At 39.0% G+C, this 17,641-nt stretch overlaps 1 protein-coding gene and 1 non-coding gene across 2 annotated transcripts; both read right to left on the bottom strand.

The window, feature by feature from the left end:
* Nucleotides 1-2,137: 2,137 nt before the first annotated feature.
* Nucleotides 2,138-2,210, bottom strand: trnaf-gaa. Its single transcript has one exon. It is a non-coding gene; the product is annotated as a tRNA-Phe (tRNA).
* Nucleotides 2,211-4,908: 2,698 nt separating this feature from the next.
* Nucleotides 4,909-16,892, bottom strand: LOC124394178 (G-protein coupled receptor 22-like). The gene is made up of 2 exons (XM_046862344.1): nucleotides 16,579-16,892; nucleotides 4,909-7,582 (listed from the first exon to the last, which is right to left on the bottom strand). Exon 2 carries the CDS (start codon nucleotides 7,436-7,438, stop codon nucleotides 5,969-5,971), a length of 1,470 nt encoding a protein of 489 aa, XP_046718300.1. The 5' UTR covers nucleotides 7,439-7,582; nucleotides 16,579-16,892; the 3' UTR covers nucleotides 4,909-5,968.
* Nucleotides 16,893-17,641: the final 749 nt, after the last annotated feature.

Below are 17,641 nucleotides of genomic sequence, written 5' to 3'. Positions count from 1 at the left end.
GTAGTCTGTAGGATGGCTTTGAATGTGAAGAAGAAGAGGAGGACTGAAAAAAGAAAAAGATGGTGGAAACTGAAGGAGAAAGACTGTAGTGTAAGATTCAGGGGCTCAGTGGTGAAGAGGTGCTGGATGATTGGGCAACTACTGCAGAAGTGATAAGGGAGACAGCTAGGAAGGAACTTGGTGTGACATCTGGAAATAGAAAGGAAGACAAAGAGTATCGATTGGCCAGGCAGAAAGACCGAGCTGGGAAGTTTGTGCAATAAAGGATTGCGATGGAAAGGTGTTGACTAGTGAGGAGAGTGTGTTGAAAAGGTGAAGGGAGATGAGCAGCTGATGAATGAGGAAAATGAGAGAGAGAGAAGGTTGGATGGTGTGGAGATGGTGAAGCAGGAAGTAATTAGGATTAGTAAGGAGCAATTTAGAGCAGCGATTGAGAGGATGAAGAGTGGAAAGTCGATTGGACCAGATGACATACCAGTAGAAGCGTGATGTTTAGGAGAGATGGCAGTGGAGTTTTTAGGCAGGTTGTTCAAGGAAATTTTGGAAGGTGAAAAGATGCCTCAGGAATGGAGTAGGGGTGTGCTGATACCGGTTTTTAAGAATAAGGCAGACCTTATTCTGTGCAGACCTGCAATTACTACAGTGGAATAAAGTTGATCAGTCACACCATTAAGTTATGAGAAAGAGTAGTGGAAGCCAGGCTGAGAGAAGAGGTGACCATCAACAACAACAACAGTATGATTTCATGTCAAGGAAGAGCACCACAGATGCCTTATTTGCTTTAAGAATGTGGATGGAGAAGTATAGAGAAGGTCAGAAGGAATTGCATTGTGTGTTTGTGGATTTAGAGAAAGCGTACGACAGGGTGCCGAGAGAGGAGTTGTGGTATTGTATGAGGTAGTCAGGTGTGTCAGAGAAGTATGTGAGGGTGGTGCAGGACATGTTTGAGGACAGTGTGACAGCAGTGATTGCAGTAGGAACGACAGACTGGTTTAAGGTGGAGGTTGGCCATTTATTGTTTGCAGTGGTGGTGGACAGGTTGACGTACGAGGTCAGACAGGAATCTCCATGGACTATGATGTTCGCAGATGATATTGTGATTTGTGTTGAGAGCAGGGAGCAGGCTGAGAAAAGGTGGAGGTACAAGCTGGAGAGAACGAGAATGAAAGTCAGTAGGAGTAAGACAGAGTACATGTGTGTGAATGAGAGGGAGGGCAGTGGAGTGGTGTGGTTGCAGGGAGAAGAGGTGGAGAAGGTGGAGGAGTTCAGGTAACTGGGGTCAACAATGCAAAGTAATGGAGTGTGTGTTAGAGAAGTGAAGAACAGAGAACAGGCAGGGTGGAGTGGGTGGGGAAGAGTGGCAGGAGTGATTTGTGATAGAAGAGTATCTGCAGGAGTGAAAGGGAAAGTTTATAGGACTGTGGTGAGACCTGCGATGTTGTATGGTTTAGAGACAGTGGCATTGAGTAAAAGACAGGAGGTGGAGCTGGAAGTAGCAGACCTGAAGATGTTGAGATTTTTATTGGGAGTGACGAGGATGGACAGGATTAGAAATTAGTTTATAAGAGGGACAGTGCATGTAGGACATTTTGGGGACAAAGTGAGAGAGGTCCGTTTAAGATGGTTTGGACATGTGCAGAGAAGGGACATGGGGTATATTAGAAGGAGAATGCTGAGGATGGAGTCAACAGGAAGACATGCAGGTAGTTGGTGTGAAAGAGACAGATGTAGAAGACAGATTGGTATGGATGATTGATCTGCTGTGGCGACCCTTATGGGAGCAGCCAAAAGAAGAAGTAGTTAGATATTAGAGAACATTGTCTGTTCTTCAATTATTCTAAGCTCATTTATTCATTTTTTTTACCAAAAAACATTTTAGGAAATATCATGGCTTTTACCATATATTAGATATTAGAAACTAAAGTGAATTTAAAACTAAATGCACACTATAAGTAATAATTGTCGAAATATAAACAAGGAAATCATACATATGCATAATTAGAACTTACTTGATTTAAAAGTGCAAGTGCAAAACGACGTAAAAAAAAAATAAAAGGTTTAATTTTAAAAGTGATGCTAAAAAAAAGCACATAAAAGAGTATCAATAAACAGAGGGAAAAAAAGATCACCAATCCCCTGCCGAAACCCGGGATCGAACCAGGGACCTTTAGATCTTCAGTCTAACGCTCTCCCAACTGAGCTATTTCGGCGTGCAAGAAGCAAACTCTACATTATTTATAACTGTTATTATACATGTACATGTAGGATTATACAAGAACTAAGCTACGATAAATGTGTATATATGTTTGTAGTAGTAAATAAAAAAGACATTTTCCGCTATTCAGTAGTGGAGTTGGGTGACGTTTCCAGATTACACCAAAAGAGGGCGTAATTTTCTAACACGTGAGTTTTAGCTGTGTTTAAAATCTTAAAGCTTTCATTTACTAAACTTCTTTAATCGTTTCCTATTATATTGCACCATATAATCAACGTTAAATGCAATTGTCTGCCTTCGATCACAAATAATCTTATTAAATGATAGCATCATGGTTAGCATTGTAGATCTAGGGTGTAGGGTTCAAGCCTGGAGTTATTACCTGCATGCAGTAATGTTCTCTCCAGGGTCTCCAGCTCTCCTCCACCTTTTAATATCATCACAATAGGTGGATTGTGTATTCTTCTTATTTATCACTGAATTTAGAAATCAGAGCAATTAAGCTACAAAGTTGGGAAAACCATGAAGCCCTCCATTCTTGGTAGCAATCCATGTTTTTACTGAATGTTAAAAGGTAAGTATACCTCAAGGCTCTTCTCTGTTCTGACACCAAAGTGGTGGCATGAACTTCAATAGAACTTGAACTGATTTATCTTACGTTTGTAATCTACAGTACCAGTGTAGATTTATTGACTAATAAAGCCTCAAAGCACTTTTGTATGTCGCTCTGAACAAGAGCATCTGCTAAATGCCACAAATGTAAATGGATCAAACAACAAGCTGTAATGGGTTGTGTCTGTATGTTGACTGATCCAAAGCAAATACTATTAAATAGAGTATAAGTCAATTAAACATGTATAAAGTGTTATTTGTTTACTGCTGATGCTGTGGGCAGCCATGTTGATTAAATGTGGATTAAACTTTGATTTGAAAACTACCTCATTTTCTAGGATACATTGACACTATTCCCAGCAAGGTTACATCTAAACTTTGCCTAGGATTACATGATTAAATTAATACATGCAATGAAGTAGAATCCCATTCAGGGTTCTTTCCTTCATTGGTCATGCCCTTAATCACTGCAATAACAATCAGAAAAATAGAAGATACTCAAGATGAAGGGATGATGATATTTTGGATTAGGTAATTGGTAGGCTTTCTATATTTTAATGTTATAATGTATTTTAAAACTGCCTGTAGGAGGAAACTGCAAATATGACAGAATTTAGCAATGAGTCTGATGTTACATTATACCCTTGAGAAACCTGTACGTGTGGTTTTACACGCCTGTGCCATTACATCATTGTGTGTGTGTGTGTGTGTGTGTGTGTGTGTGTGTGTGTGTGTGTATATGTGTCTCCCTAGTGCTCCATCCTACACACTGCTTTCATGCTATCTTACTGAACCATAGACCGATGTCCCACATAGTCAAACTCACAAAATACTCAAGCTTTGCAGGAGAAGAAAGAGGAAATATTTAATATCTGAGAATTGCTGCTTTTTCTTCTTCTTGCCATTAGGATGTTAGATGAAAATTTCACACTGTATGAAGATACATGTTTATACAACAGGCTATGACAAAATCTCAGCTAAATGAAACCAGAAAATTTATTGATAGACACATTTTAAACATACATTAAAACAGCACAATGACATTATTGTACAACAATTACATTACAGAACATGCAGTGCATGGTCAACAAATGTGCATCTGACTCAACACAAACAGTGTATGTGTTGGAAAAAAAACTTTGTAAATACCCGGCAATATTATACTGTGATCCTGTAGAGCTTGTGCCACTGACACTTAATAATGGAAAATAAAACCTCCTTCTGATCTTCTTATCTCCATATGGACTCCAAAGAAACCAGCTAATGTGTGATCAGTCTAGGGAGGTGTACAGTGGCATCATGGGAATTTTTTTCTTTAGCGTCAGAGCTTTTTATTATGTTGCTCGGAAACAAATGAGGCCCCATTCAGTAACATATTCTTAGTGAAAGCTCAGGAAACTAATCTAGTCTTATGCACCAATTATCATATATAATGATCATATATATCCCATGTAGAACAATTAGAACAATAATATACAAAGTTTGAATTTGTTGACAATTGATTGATATTCACTGAGTCCACTGGAAAGTTCACAATTTTCCACAGAGTTTATGTTTAAACGGCCATGTTATGTATTTTAAATGTAGAGATTAATATTTTTAGCTCATTTAGACTTGTTTTATTTTCTGTTTTCTGATATTAACTCTGTAAACATGGTACTGTCTTCATAGACTTACCACATACTACACTGTGGCTATAAACATTTATGTATGTACAGTGATTAGCATCTATACACTTACCGACTCAATCAGTTTATAAATAAATATGCTAATGCATCTCCCACTCAGCAACACGCTGACTAAAACTAGACTGGATACACAAACATGAACCCAGCATTAGCAGGAAGTATACCTTAATTCTAAGGTTTCAGTATTTCATTAACAGCCAAAAATAAATCAGCAGAGGAACTTTACATCTCCCAAGGAATCCGGCTTCCCTTTGCAGAACAGTCATTTTCTATGCAGAACTAATTAGTGATATATATATATATATATATATATATATATATATATATATATATATATATATATATATATATATATATATATAATGTGTTTTTATAAACACTTTCTTTCCCTGTGGAATGTCCATATGGAAAATTAAAAGCACATTCAACACCACAATACTCTTGTGAGAAGATATAAGGCATGGTCCGGAACATATTTGCCCTTATAGTAGAGAATGCTTTCACATGCATCTAATTGACAAACTATAATTATTGTGCATTTAGTTTTACTGTAAGCTGCTATTGAAGATTAGTGCCCTAGTGAGTACTCTCAAAGAGCAAGTTTACCATTAGGTAAACATGGACTTAAGTCCACACTATGCTCCTAGGCTATTGAACATTTAAAGTCCATATCTAACTCAGTGTGAACAAATGTGTAGGTGTATAAGAGGAGGCCGGGGTCGAATCCAGATAACTGAGCGCTTGAGATTTTGCATCAGCCCTTTCCTCATGCTCTCCTCATGGTTCGCTGGTGATAGTAAAATTTCCCAAACAACAGTTGCTAAGGAGGCCCAGAGGTGGCTTCTGTGACTTATTTCTAACAAGAATGCTAGTTAACAAAAAATTAGCTGCTTAATTGGCACACCTGTGCAATTCTCTGTTCAACTTCAAGTTGCAAATATTGCAGATTACCTTATTACTGACTATCATTTTTGTAAAATATCTTATGATATGCACAGTTATGCCTGAAGAAATAAAATTCATATTCCACAATTACATTTGTATATTACATTATATTACATAAATAAATAAATACTTAAATAAATAGGCCCTGGTATTTACACCAAAAGTGTATACTACAAATTAAAACATTTTCAAAATAGATCTTTCATTAATACTCCAGCTTATCTCTATCACTTTCACATTAAAAATAATGCTTTAAATATGATTTAAATGGTAAATAAGTGAACATTGTTAACATAGTAAGTCAGCACACAACTTGCAAAGAATACGCATTAAAACATTTTTTAGCTCACTGATTATTATGAGTCCACTGATTGTGTTCGTTGTGACCTCCTTATTAATTTGGACATCACACTTCAAACTCTGCCTAACAAGGCCAAAGCACATTTCCTTTTCTTAATGTGCTGACATACAGGACAAATATACAAACCAAAGGTCTTGTTGCTTGATTTCAAAGTGGTTCTGTTAGACACCTATCTGTAGCATCACTGCCTTCTAAACGAATCTTACGTCCCTGTCGTGGCTCTACCCAGGAATTGTGAATGACGGTTCCGCCTGGGGAAGGGTCCACTTGCAACAAGGACACCACACGCTTCTTTACTTTGGCTTTGAGAGCCCGGCGGAGCTTCTGCCTTGTGAAAGCATACAGCATTGGATGGGATATTGTGGTGCCATAGGCCATGGCCAAGAACCAAAGCCTCACACGAACAAGAGTATCGCTAGGACCTAGAGTCAGGATGAGAATGTTTGCCACAGATATAGGTGCCCAGCAGCCTAAGAAGCTGCAGATAATAATGAGGGACATCCTGAAGACCCGTCGCTGACGCTCTCGCCGATCTCTGTGCCGCCTTACGGCTCTGCGAAGAGCAATGATGGCCGAAACTGAAGCCTGAACACCTACTGTGGGTGCAGGGTGTGTCAGAGTGCTGGCACTAACCAGTGGGGTGGAAGACAGAGGTGGCGGCGAGGTGGCTGTAGGGGTTGGAACTGGTGAGGAGATGAGAGGAGGATGTGTCAGTTGCTTGGTCTGGCTTGTTGTTTGGGCTCCTCCTTCAATATCTGCAGAGCCTCCCTTTTTTTTTCGTCTTCTCTGGCGCCCTCTGCAGTTTGCTCCACTACGCCGCTGACTCCTCCTCATATGGGATCCAATACGAATATTGAGTGCTCGTAGAATTCTTGAGTAAGTAAAAAGCATGACCACTACTGTGACAAAGAAAATTGGCACCTGCAGAAGGATGTGGTAGTACATTCCGAGGGCTGTGTTATAACCTTGTCCTCCCACACACAGGAGTGTCCTGTTACGCCAAGCTGGAGCCAAGGAGCTGCTGGCCAACCCATTCTCTGGCTCTGATGAGAAAAAGTCTACCTCTATGAATGGGATGAAAAAAACTGCAAGGGACACGGCCCATACAGCTGCCAATAGAAGCGCTGCCCATCGAGGGGTGAGAAACCGGTTAGCAGGCCGCACAGAGATGTCATAGCGATCCAGACTGATGACTAGCACATTAATGGCTGTGGAAATGCTTGCAAATGTCACACAGGCTTCATGGAAGCAGCAGATAAGTTCCAGATTGTGACCAGTTGGCAGCAGCACCACAACAATTGTTAGCGGCAGACAAAGTACACACACAGCAATGTCCAGGACGTGAAGGTTGACTGTTACCATGTTACTTACTGAATCAACCAGGTTGGACTGGGAGCAGTAAAGTACTAGCACTGTTAAGTTGCTGCTAAATCCCAGAACCAGCTCTAGTAAGAGAAAGCAGGTAAGTGACACCTGGAATCCAATTGGATAAGGCATGTACCATCCTGTGTTGACACTTTCTTCAATTGGTCCCTTAACACTGGTGATGCTGGCCAGCGTTCCAGCCCCATCACTGGTCTCCAGCTGGAGCTGCTGAGTGTAACTCTCTGTCCCCATTGTTTGGTCTGGGTGCTAACCTCATGCACTTTGACAAGTCCTGTTGCCCCTTAGGCAGGACCATGATGACTGGCCCACAGCATAATGGGATCTCGTTGCCAGAGCACCATGCAGTCAAGGCAGTCAAGGAAGGGGAAGGAAGTTCTAGAATAATAAGACACAAAAGATTTAGACAGATGAAGCACATCATATGCAGACAATAAGGAGCTATTCATAATAAACCCTGATCTTGGAGGAGGAGAAAAAAAATCTGTAATTAATGTAGTTCTTGTACTTTAGAGTAAGAAGTCTGATTAGCAGTTTTGTTCCTGTCTGTAAAAGAACTGCTGCTGTGTCAGGATGTAATCTTCACACCAGCAATCTATTCTTTCTAGGTCTCGCTCTATTCTTGCCTTGGTTATCAAAGTAAGATTTGTGCTGATGTTAGTGTGCACATGCGTAGCCTTACAAAAACAGACCCTGCTGCCTCAGTAAATTGCTGCATCACTGAATTACTCTGAATGCACATAATTGCTAAGGTATCCACCAATTTCAGTATTTAGTATTTTTCTGTAGAGACAATAAACAGTGGTGTTCATGGCTTTGCAGTGCTACTCTGACATTATTCCAGCTGCTACATAACTCCAAACTGCCACACACCAACGGAATAATGAGCATCAGATGTTGCAGCTTATGAAAGAAGATTGCCATGGTTGGCCACAGGACCTGCCGAACTTTCACACCATGTAGCCTCTAACTGCAGAGACAAGCCAAATGATGCAAAAACATGAAATATGTAAATGGAAAATGATATGCTTTGGGAAATTGAAGCATTGTATTGCATAAGTTAACGAATAGACAAAGTGATGTCGCAGACCTAGGCAGTTATAAAGCTATAAGGTAGTCCAAAAGCTGCTAATAAAAGTAACTAATGCAGAAGGCTGCTGTAATAGTGGTTTGGTTTAAAATATAATATATATCATCATTATATTTTATTAAATTATATCATTTACAGATTCAGATAAATTATTATTTACTTTAAAATCTGTTCAGAATTGAAAATTCTATGAAATCCAAGGCAGCAGGTGAACTTAACATTACTACATGTAATTCTGTTGATCCAAAGACACAAAGTTTCTGAACGATTTAGTAAAGAGCAACTGCACTCTTTTTTTAGCTCCTTATTGTTGTTTCATTTAGTGAGCCTAGAAAATTACATCCTATGAAGCTCATACAGTCACTTGCCCCAGCACCAAAACTAATATTTTGCACTTATGTATGCATAAACCAAATAAATATTTTCTCAAACTGATAGCCTACTATTCACTCCTATAATCGTTGCCATAGCAACAGGGCTAGGGGGTGATCTTAACAGGAGGCCAGATGTGGTCGAATGTTGCTGATGTGTTCTGCTTTTATTGTTTGTATCATATTACCAAAGTATCATTGCATGGCTAAAAAGGATTAAAAACAGTTTAGCCCTGGTCGCCTCAGGCCTTGAAAAAAAAAGTATTCCTTTCTTCGGATATAGCAGGACAGTGCAAATGAATCAGGCACAATAATAATGCAGCACAAATGGCCAGGATAATGGGGAAGTAAAATAGGGCTAAATGGGAACAGTGAGGTTAAAAGCAGTGTCATATGGGTTTCTCTCTCGCTTCTGGTCCGTTATCCCTCTCTTTTCCCCTCTATCCTCATCTGTGTCTTTCTTTTGTTTCTTATTCCCATTCTCCTTGTATCCATTCCTGTTTCTGTCCCTATCCATTTCTCTCTCTCTCTGTCTCCTTTCCTATCATCACCCGTTGATCCTCTTCTGGCTTGTAGTGCAGATTTTCAAGCTGGTTGAGAGCGTGAGTGGACTGCCTGATGTTTGCGGTGTCAGTGATGAGGACACACAGACAATAACTGACAAGCAAAAAGGGCCCGATGTTTAGTTTTCACTCTCCTCTCATACTGCGGCTAGTGACAAAGCACATTTGATGGGTTAAGTGTAGATATTTCCATTATTGATGCCTTCTGACTGCAGAATTGGCTTTGTGGTTCTTAGTCTCAAAACAGGACAATATGAAGGAAAGTGTGTGTGTGTGGGTTTGTGTGTGTAGGGGGGTTATAGATGTAGTGAGGATGATGGGATAGCAATCTCATTTAACAGGTAAACATGTCGCTCTAGGAGTAAAAATGTTGCTGTGGCTTTCTCCCTCAGAATGAAGGCACAGGTTTCCCAAAGGCTATACACTCTCCCCCTCCTTAATCTGCTCTGTTGTGATAAAGCAGCATTATTGTCGGTGCCACTGTGTAGGTCAAACCCAAATCGAGCCAGCCAATATACTCCCGAGCATCTAGAAAAAGATACAATTTGATAGCACCCAAGCCAAAGATTGGCCAGAGGGATTGTGGCTAAGTGTTGAAATCACAAGGTTAATTGCAAAGAGGGTGCATATTTTACATAAATCTTTAAGGCAGGACCTCTACAAACCTCAACTGATAAAAAGCATTCAGGCTTGTAACGTAGGGTCATGCATTTACACCAGTGAAGTAAATAAAAAAGGGAAAGGACACAGAAAAGCAGAGGTGAAGATTTAAACTTCTGACATTAAAATGCTTGAGGCTATAGACACAAATTAGACAATGTGTCCAGGGATTTCTGATACAGTTCCATGTATCCATGTATGTAATCTTGAGAAACTTGCAATCCAGTGTTCTGCTATTGTTCAAGAGGGTTTTTTTAACAACAGCAGAACACAGGATCTCACAGGTTCTCAAGATTACACAGAAAATATAATCAGAAAATAATCGGTGCACACATTGTCTAATTTGTGGCAACAGCCTCAAGTGATTTACTGTCAGAAGTTTTAAGGTATAAATTGCTGGCAGTTTTATTCTGCATGATGCTGTCGAATGAGAGATTAGAGAAAAGCAGGCATTGATTTTCTGATGACTTAAAGATCTGGAGACTGTGTCTGTGACTAAGTGAGAATCCAATTTAAGCTTCCTTTGACCCCCTACCTATTCTAGATCCAAGCACTGACTGTGCATTAGTACAGATAAAGGTGGCAGAAAATGATGTGAGTAAATAGACTTCTACATACAGTTAATAGAGCTATATTTAAGACAGTGAGGTCCTACTTTAGAAATCTCACAGCAACTAAAATGTCTGCTTTGTAATTTATGATAGCTTTAAATTCCAGTCTGCACTTTCAATAAATGTAAAACTGTTCTGGCTAATATGTTCTTTTTGCATGAATTTGTTCTTTAAAAATAAGAAGAATAAAAAATAAATTAATTTATATATGATTTTCTTCGTGCTTGTTCCCCCAACTAACAGTATGCACATACAGTGAAATAGTTACATTAAAGAAATCAAATAAGTGGGAAATTATACACATAAAATTTTTTTACTTGCATAATGACATTGCTAAAACTGTGTATATGTACATAAAATAAGCTTTTAGGGTATTAGTGTCCTTATTTTGGACACTGCAGTTAGTTACTTTGTGTGTCCTTGATTATGCACATTGTCTGATCGATTTTAAACTCTATCAGTGGGCATGAGTTAAAAATTTCTTAGCAACTAAGCTTAAGATCTCACAGTTAAAGCTCTAAATTCTTTATTATTTTTGACAAAGACAACCCTCTTCCCAGCAATAGGAAATTTGGATATACAGGAACTGTGTTGTGTGTGTGAGTTTGTGTTTGTGTGTGTCTGTGTGTGTGTGTGTGTGTGTGTGTGTGTGTGTGTGTGTGTGTGTGTGTGTGTGTGTGTATGTGGGGGGGCGGGGAGGCCCAGGTGGTGTTACAGCTAACACACAATTCCTAATGAAGTCCCCAGATATTGAGGTACACTCCAGGCCAAAAGTACTGCAAACTGCAACATGCCTTACAATTAATCTGCCAACAACCATCTCAGCACATGTTTATTGACATCTGGTCAAGTTCATGTCAAATGTTCAGCATAAAAGTCTACATTTCTCATCGATCTAATTCTTTTGTCGTAAGAACGAATTAAGAAATACTAGTAACACACCCACTGAAACTTTATTAATGGATTGCTCAAATATATCACCCTGTTAAATATAAATGGTATCTGTAGTAAGAATCTGGTGTGCACTACAGCTGCAGATATTTAGTGGAACAGTATCCTATGTCCTAGCGTAGATTAGGAAGGTCTGTTTTAATTACTTCCTTCTGTTCCTAGCACAATGGATTTACTGCAGGAGGCTAGTCATAAGTCTGCCCATAACCACTGACAGAATCAATCACTTAATTTATTTTACTTCAAGCAGTTATGCTAAAAGTCGAAGAATCAATGACAATGACTGAAGGCTCAAGTGAAAGGTTAAATATCCTTCTCATGTATAAGGAACACAGGCATGTGTGTTGTGTTTTATAATACACAAATTGCAACATATTAAAGTACAATGAGACAAACTACTCCCTGAGGTATTATCTCTGTTTCTGTTCTATTGTATCCTGACCCTGAAGAGTCTTTTACTAACCGCATGCAAAACATCACTTCCTAAGAGTGTCAATGCATTATACTCAAATTACAAGCCAAATACTCACTTTGCTTCTCTGCTGTTTGTTAAATGAATACCACTTTAAAGAAATGTTAAGACAACGGCATTCTTTTTGACCTACTGCGGTTTGCCTCCTCATAAAAGAATGACCTCCCGCCTTTTAAACTGCCTGAGAGTGCTGATCATTTTGACATGCTGTGTTTTTCAATGCCTATTTTGTTCACTTAACCAGATGGTGAGAGAGCCGCAGACATGTGTAACGCATTCTTTAGACACTTGTGAATTAAAAAGTAGCATTGGGACCTCGGCTTCCAGGAAGGCACAGTCTCATTAAAGGTTTCTTAGAAATCCAAATCGTTCACCTGCACACACACACACACACACACACACACACACACACACACACACACACACACACAAAATTCTTCACAATTAAGATCCACAGACTGCAAAGGAGTATGTCAAAAAAGAAAGCAATTTTCTTGATTTACCCCATAGTGTAATGACATTTTAATTAAGAAACAGATGTACATTCATTAGGAGATGACAAAATGTGTTGCATTTTCAAATTAGAGGGAATACTGGTACTTCTTGCCGACTGGTGCGTTCTTAACCTTTCAACAACACTTCTCAATTTCCATTGTGCATGAAGCGGCAGTTGAATGACAGAATAATAAAGAACGATGAAGATGAGACAAATATTTTTTTTTAAATATATGTAAGTATGGTGTTATGCTGAACTCATCTGCCCTCTGCTCCTCCACATACCTCCTACTCAGAAATCTCTCCCAGAAAGAGAGAACGAGAGATAGAGATGGCAGCCCACACAGAGGAGTAGGCACAATATTTTATTACAGCTGAAACAATCCGATATAAAACGTGACACTATTCTGCATCCTCAATCTACAAAATAACAATGCCATAAAACACTATGCCTTGATGAGGGCATGAAGTGTAGTACATCATATTTCTAATTATGTGACATGCCTTAATGACTGCTACAACTACATAAAACGTATCACAGTTAATCAGTGTGCAAACTAAAACGCATCAGGCCAATATGTATCCAGAACCAATTACAGAAACATCACCGATTATAGAAACACCACCATAAACCACCGCAGCATAATTCTGTACACAATCTGCCGCTACTGAGTTCCTCTTTCATCAGTGACACACAGATGACTGCTCTCCCAACCACTTGTGCTCTGATGGCACTGCCCCATAGTCACTCACCCTAATGAGCTATTAAGATCTGCATTTATTGGCAAACCATGTGACCTGTAGACAAGTCTGTGTTTCATTTGTAAAGCTCCAAATGGAATTTACATATGATTTGGTATCACAGCTAGGAAGAATAAATTTCTGGACATATTGAGAAAGCGTATTGTGTGGCTCAGATCAAATGCATGGCAGATGGCTGATTGCACTCAATTTACTTTCAAGGGAGAGACAGCTATTTTTGGTGCATTGGATAAATCTAGGCAAAAAAAAAACATTTAAGTCTTCACATTCTCCTATTACTAATACCATTTATTCTTTCTACTGAGAACAGTAATTTGAACTCATCCCTTCACACTATGATGATGATGATATCTGGTGATGGTCAATAAAGCATGGTTATTAATACTTTCAAATCCATACAATTCCCCTACCGGGTAAAGGCCACAGATAAGATCTGACATTCCGATCTGCCCGTAATGGCCTATTTTTTAGAACCGAAATAGCCGTTCAATGAGACGCATTCTTGAAAGTATAGGTGCATTCTAGCCATTTCAGGCCATCTCCGATTCCATTTAGAGAGCGTAGTATAAACTTACACACAGTGTGGCTGGGAATGGTCATGACCTTTTCATCCAAAGTGTGAAAAAACAGACAAGCCAATTACACACGCCTGTGCTGACTGTGAAAAGATGAATGCACTGAGAAAATTGCATGCTGAAGAGTTTCTTTTCTTGACAATGCAATTAAAGTCATTAATTAATGCATTGTATTAGTACGTTATTTGAGTTTATTATTTACCTCACAATGATTACATACAGTAAACAGAGAGCAAAACATTAGCTACACTGACAGTGACCTTTAGATGATCATTGTACAAGTCGGAAAATGTCTTTTGCTTCCAAATGGGAAACAATGAACATATCATTTTCTTTTTGAAGCAACCATTTAGCATCTTTATATAATTAATATGGTTGGAACAATACCACTTTTCTGTTCTAATAACAATACTAAAACCTTGATATCAGCGGATAACAATAATGGGTAATATTAAGACGTATGGTGAAAGTAAGGGAAAAAAACTTAACTAACCCATACCTAAAAATAAAATTCTTATAGAACAAAATATCCGTCTGTGTAAAAATAAAATAAGAGAAAAAATTAACCCACCAAAATACACTTATGTCTCCTTATAAGTCAACATTTACAGATTCCATCCATAACATTTGTAACAGGACTAGCTCAAATTCATTAATTTTATCTCTAACATTTGTTGCACCATTTGCTGCAGATTCTGGCCTGGTACCAGTCCTGGTTGTCGGATGGTGCCATCTCTAATAATCACAAAGCTAAATGTCAAAGTGGAGAAAAAATAAATCTTACAAATGTCCATTTCAACACAAGAACTCGTACTCTGCCAGAACAGAATGCCATTATAAAGCCATTTAGGCCAAGCGTTGACATTGAAGAAGCAGGTTTTCTTACACTAATATGCTGTTTAAAAGATGTGCATCAGATGACTACAGCACACACTGAAGAACCCATAATGACATATCATCACAGGTAAGAGATCTGATATCTTTGCTCATGGCATCTGACAGGGCACTGGCTGTTTACACAAAGACATATAATTATTACCATGAAAACACACACAAACACACACACACACACACACACACACAAAGCTGCAATGAGGAACAGACAGTATGTGACTCTACTGTAGGTATTAAGAACATTAAATCATTAAAACAACATTTAAATCATTAAAATGTATTACACTAGGGTACTATAATCTATCTCGTTTCAGCAAGTACCATGTAAGAACACAATTGTAAATACATTGAAAAAATAAAAGGAAATGACAGAATAATGCCTAGTGATTAAGAGTTTTTAGGACGTAAACAAACTTTGCATTTCAGATAGGTTCATAGTCGGTTCAATATTCTCTTCGGAAGTAAGCACAATTTTAGATGATTAAAAAATGAATCTCCAGCTTCTTAAATCTTTTTAACACATTAATAATACAACACTAAGCTTTAACAGAATTTAAAATAGGAAAAGTTGGTGTGCAAAGGCAGAGATTCAAACAAATTGAGAAAAAGGAAGTCTCGGACATGTATCCATTTGGCAGAAATGATGAAGTTTCTTATCTAGAGAAAGAGGCAATTAGAACACAATTAATCTAATTTATCTCCTGGCAACGGAGTGCGTGAGGTAGTGAGGAAGAAAGAAAGATGAGAAGGCGGTTTAATGGTAATAGATGTCTCTGTCTGTCAAGAGGTTAAATTCCATTCATTTTGGAAGCACACAAGCAAGCAACCTTGTCATTGAGATTCCACTCCCCTCTCAAATATGCTCTTCACCCTCATCATCTTTTGCATTACCTTTTCCATTTCCTCCACTGCACATATCATTCCATCTGCTGCTTGCCCATTCTGACTTTCCATTTGCAACTATGAGGTACTTCTGCTCTCTCTGCTTGTCAGATTTGTCCATGCACTCCCTAGAACTTTACACCACCTTACATGGTCTCTATTTATATGGGGTAAAGAAGGGATCATTGCTTTAATCTTACAATATCATAGTGACCCAAGTAAAGTTGGGGGAAGGCACATATCCTCCTTTGCTGGATTTGTAATAATATGATTACAATTCTTCACAAAACAGATCAATCATAATACATGTCATGCATCATAGGAATGACAATTGTGTTATGATATCGTCATATCGCTCATGGAAAACAAAAGAAAATGAAACAAATCAATCTATTATTGTGCTTATGAGAACTGGAAGTGTGTGATCATTAATATGTCCTAGGACTTTGGGAATCTCAAAGCATATAATACCTGTGCAAATTAAAATATGCTCTAAAACCTTCATTTGCCCATTGTCAATCAATGAAGGGATTAAAGGATACATTACAATACGTTGTTCAGGGTTAAATAAAAAGCACACTTATTGTTAGTTTAGCAGTATTATAAGCTTTATAAGCTTCCAAAACCTTCCTGTTTCTGTTGATGTGCATGAATACACCACTGCGCACAAATCATGCAGATACAACAAGCCATTGACTAATTGACTGAGCAGACCACACACAGACACCACTAGTGTCATTATGCGTTGTGATCAAAAACAAACAAACGAACAAACAAACAACAAAAACAATGTACAAAGGAAAGTATTAAAAAATACGTATAAAAGATTCCCCCTGAAATTAAAATAATTTGCTATAGATGTGTTTACAATGGACTGACACTTGCGAATAATGCACAAAAAATAAAACAACCACAATCATGCAATTGTACACACATAGCAGTTAATATCTGTTATGCACGTGTAAGAGGTAAAATGTATGTCCGATGCAATCCGCAGTGTTATGCCGTGGTGCTGCCATAGAGATGTTTACAACTATCCATAACTTACCTCGCGGAACCAGGAGCGGACGGTCTTCGCTACATTCCCGGACAGGTGGCTTTCTGAACCTAATGCTTTAGACTGAACATATCACTGAAAGAAAATAAAAACGTATCATATTGTGCCACATGCCAACTTTGATAGCTCGTCATATGGCAAGTGTCCGGGTGACAGCCTGCGGTTTTGCGTGCAAACGGTCTAAATGTGCGCCGTATGGCGGGTCTGTAAGGATGCTGCGGGCACCGTGTGTGCTGTAGTTATCGTGCAGACTCTGGAGCACATGCAACACTGCGGCGAGAGGAAGCGGAGCGCGCGCGCTCGCGCGTCCCGGCTCTGGAACGCGAACCGTGCGCGCCCGCCCGCCCGCCCGCGCGAGCGCCGACCAATCGCGACACGGCTGCAGGCGCGAGGAGGAGGGAGAGAAGAGGCCGCCAGAAGGGCACGGGCTACCTTCACGCGCTGTCCGAATTTCCGTCAACGCAGATTACGAGCCAATTAAACCGGGGCTTTCACTGCGCTGTTCCAGTCCTCGTTTAAGATCGTTCTGTGTTCGTTCTTACTATATCCTAGATCCTGATAAAAAATCTTCAACTGGCTGTCCAACAAAGTGTTCTCGATTACAATTAATATTATGTAGATCCTTTATTTATAGATCCGATTTAAGATTCTGCTCACTTCATCGATCTGCATAAAATGGAGTTACATAAGCAGAAACCATTCAGTTTTATTTGTATAGCGCTTTTAATACTGGGCCCTATCCCAAAACAGCTTTACAGAGATAAATAGGTTATAAAATATGTATTTATATGTTAATGCATACACGTTTATCCCTTACCAACTAGACTCAAAAGGGAACCTTTCCTCAACTCAATCTCGAAGTAAACTTGGGGTCAACAATTTTATTCATACAACATAAACATACAATATGTTTAAAAAAATTACCAGCACAATATTCATGCAGTGTCTTGCCATCCTGCTGTTGGTTACTGTCGCGTCAGTGCTCACACTAAAATTATACTCAGGAATTTGCCACTGCCACACTTATGTTCATGATAAACTACACACTGTCATG

This window comes from Silurus meridionalis, chromosome 1, assembly GCF_014805685.1.
Source record: "Silurus meridionalis isolate SWU-2019-XX chromosome 1, ASM1480568v1, whole genome shotgun sequence".
Taxonomy (NCBI): Eukaryota; Metazoa; Chordata; class Actinopteri; order Siluriformes; family Siluridae; genus Silurus; species Silurus meridionalis.
The sequence above is the reverse complement of the archived record's forward strand: the minus strand, read 5'-3'. Positions and strand labels throughout refer to the sequence as shown.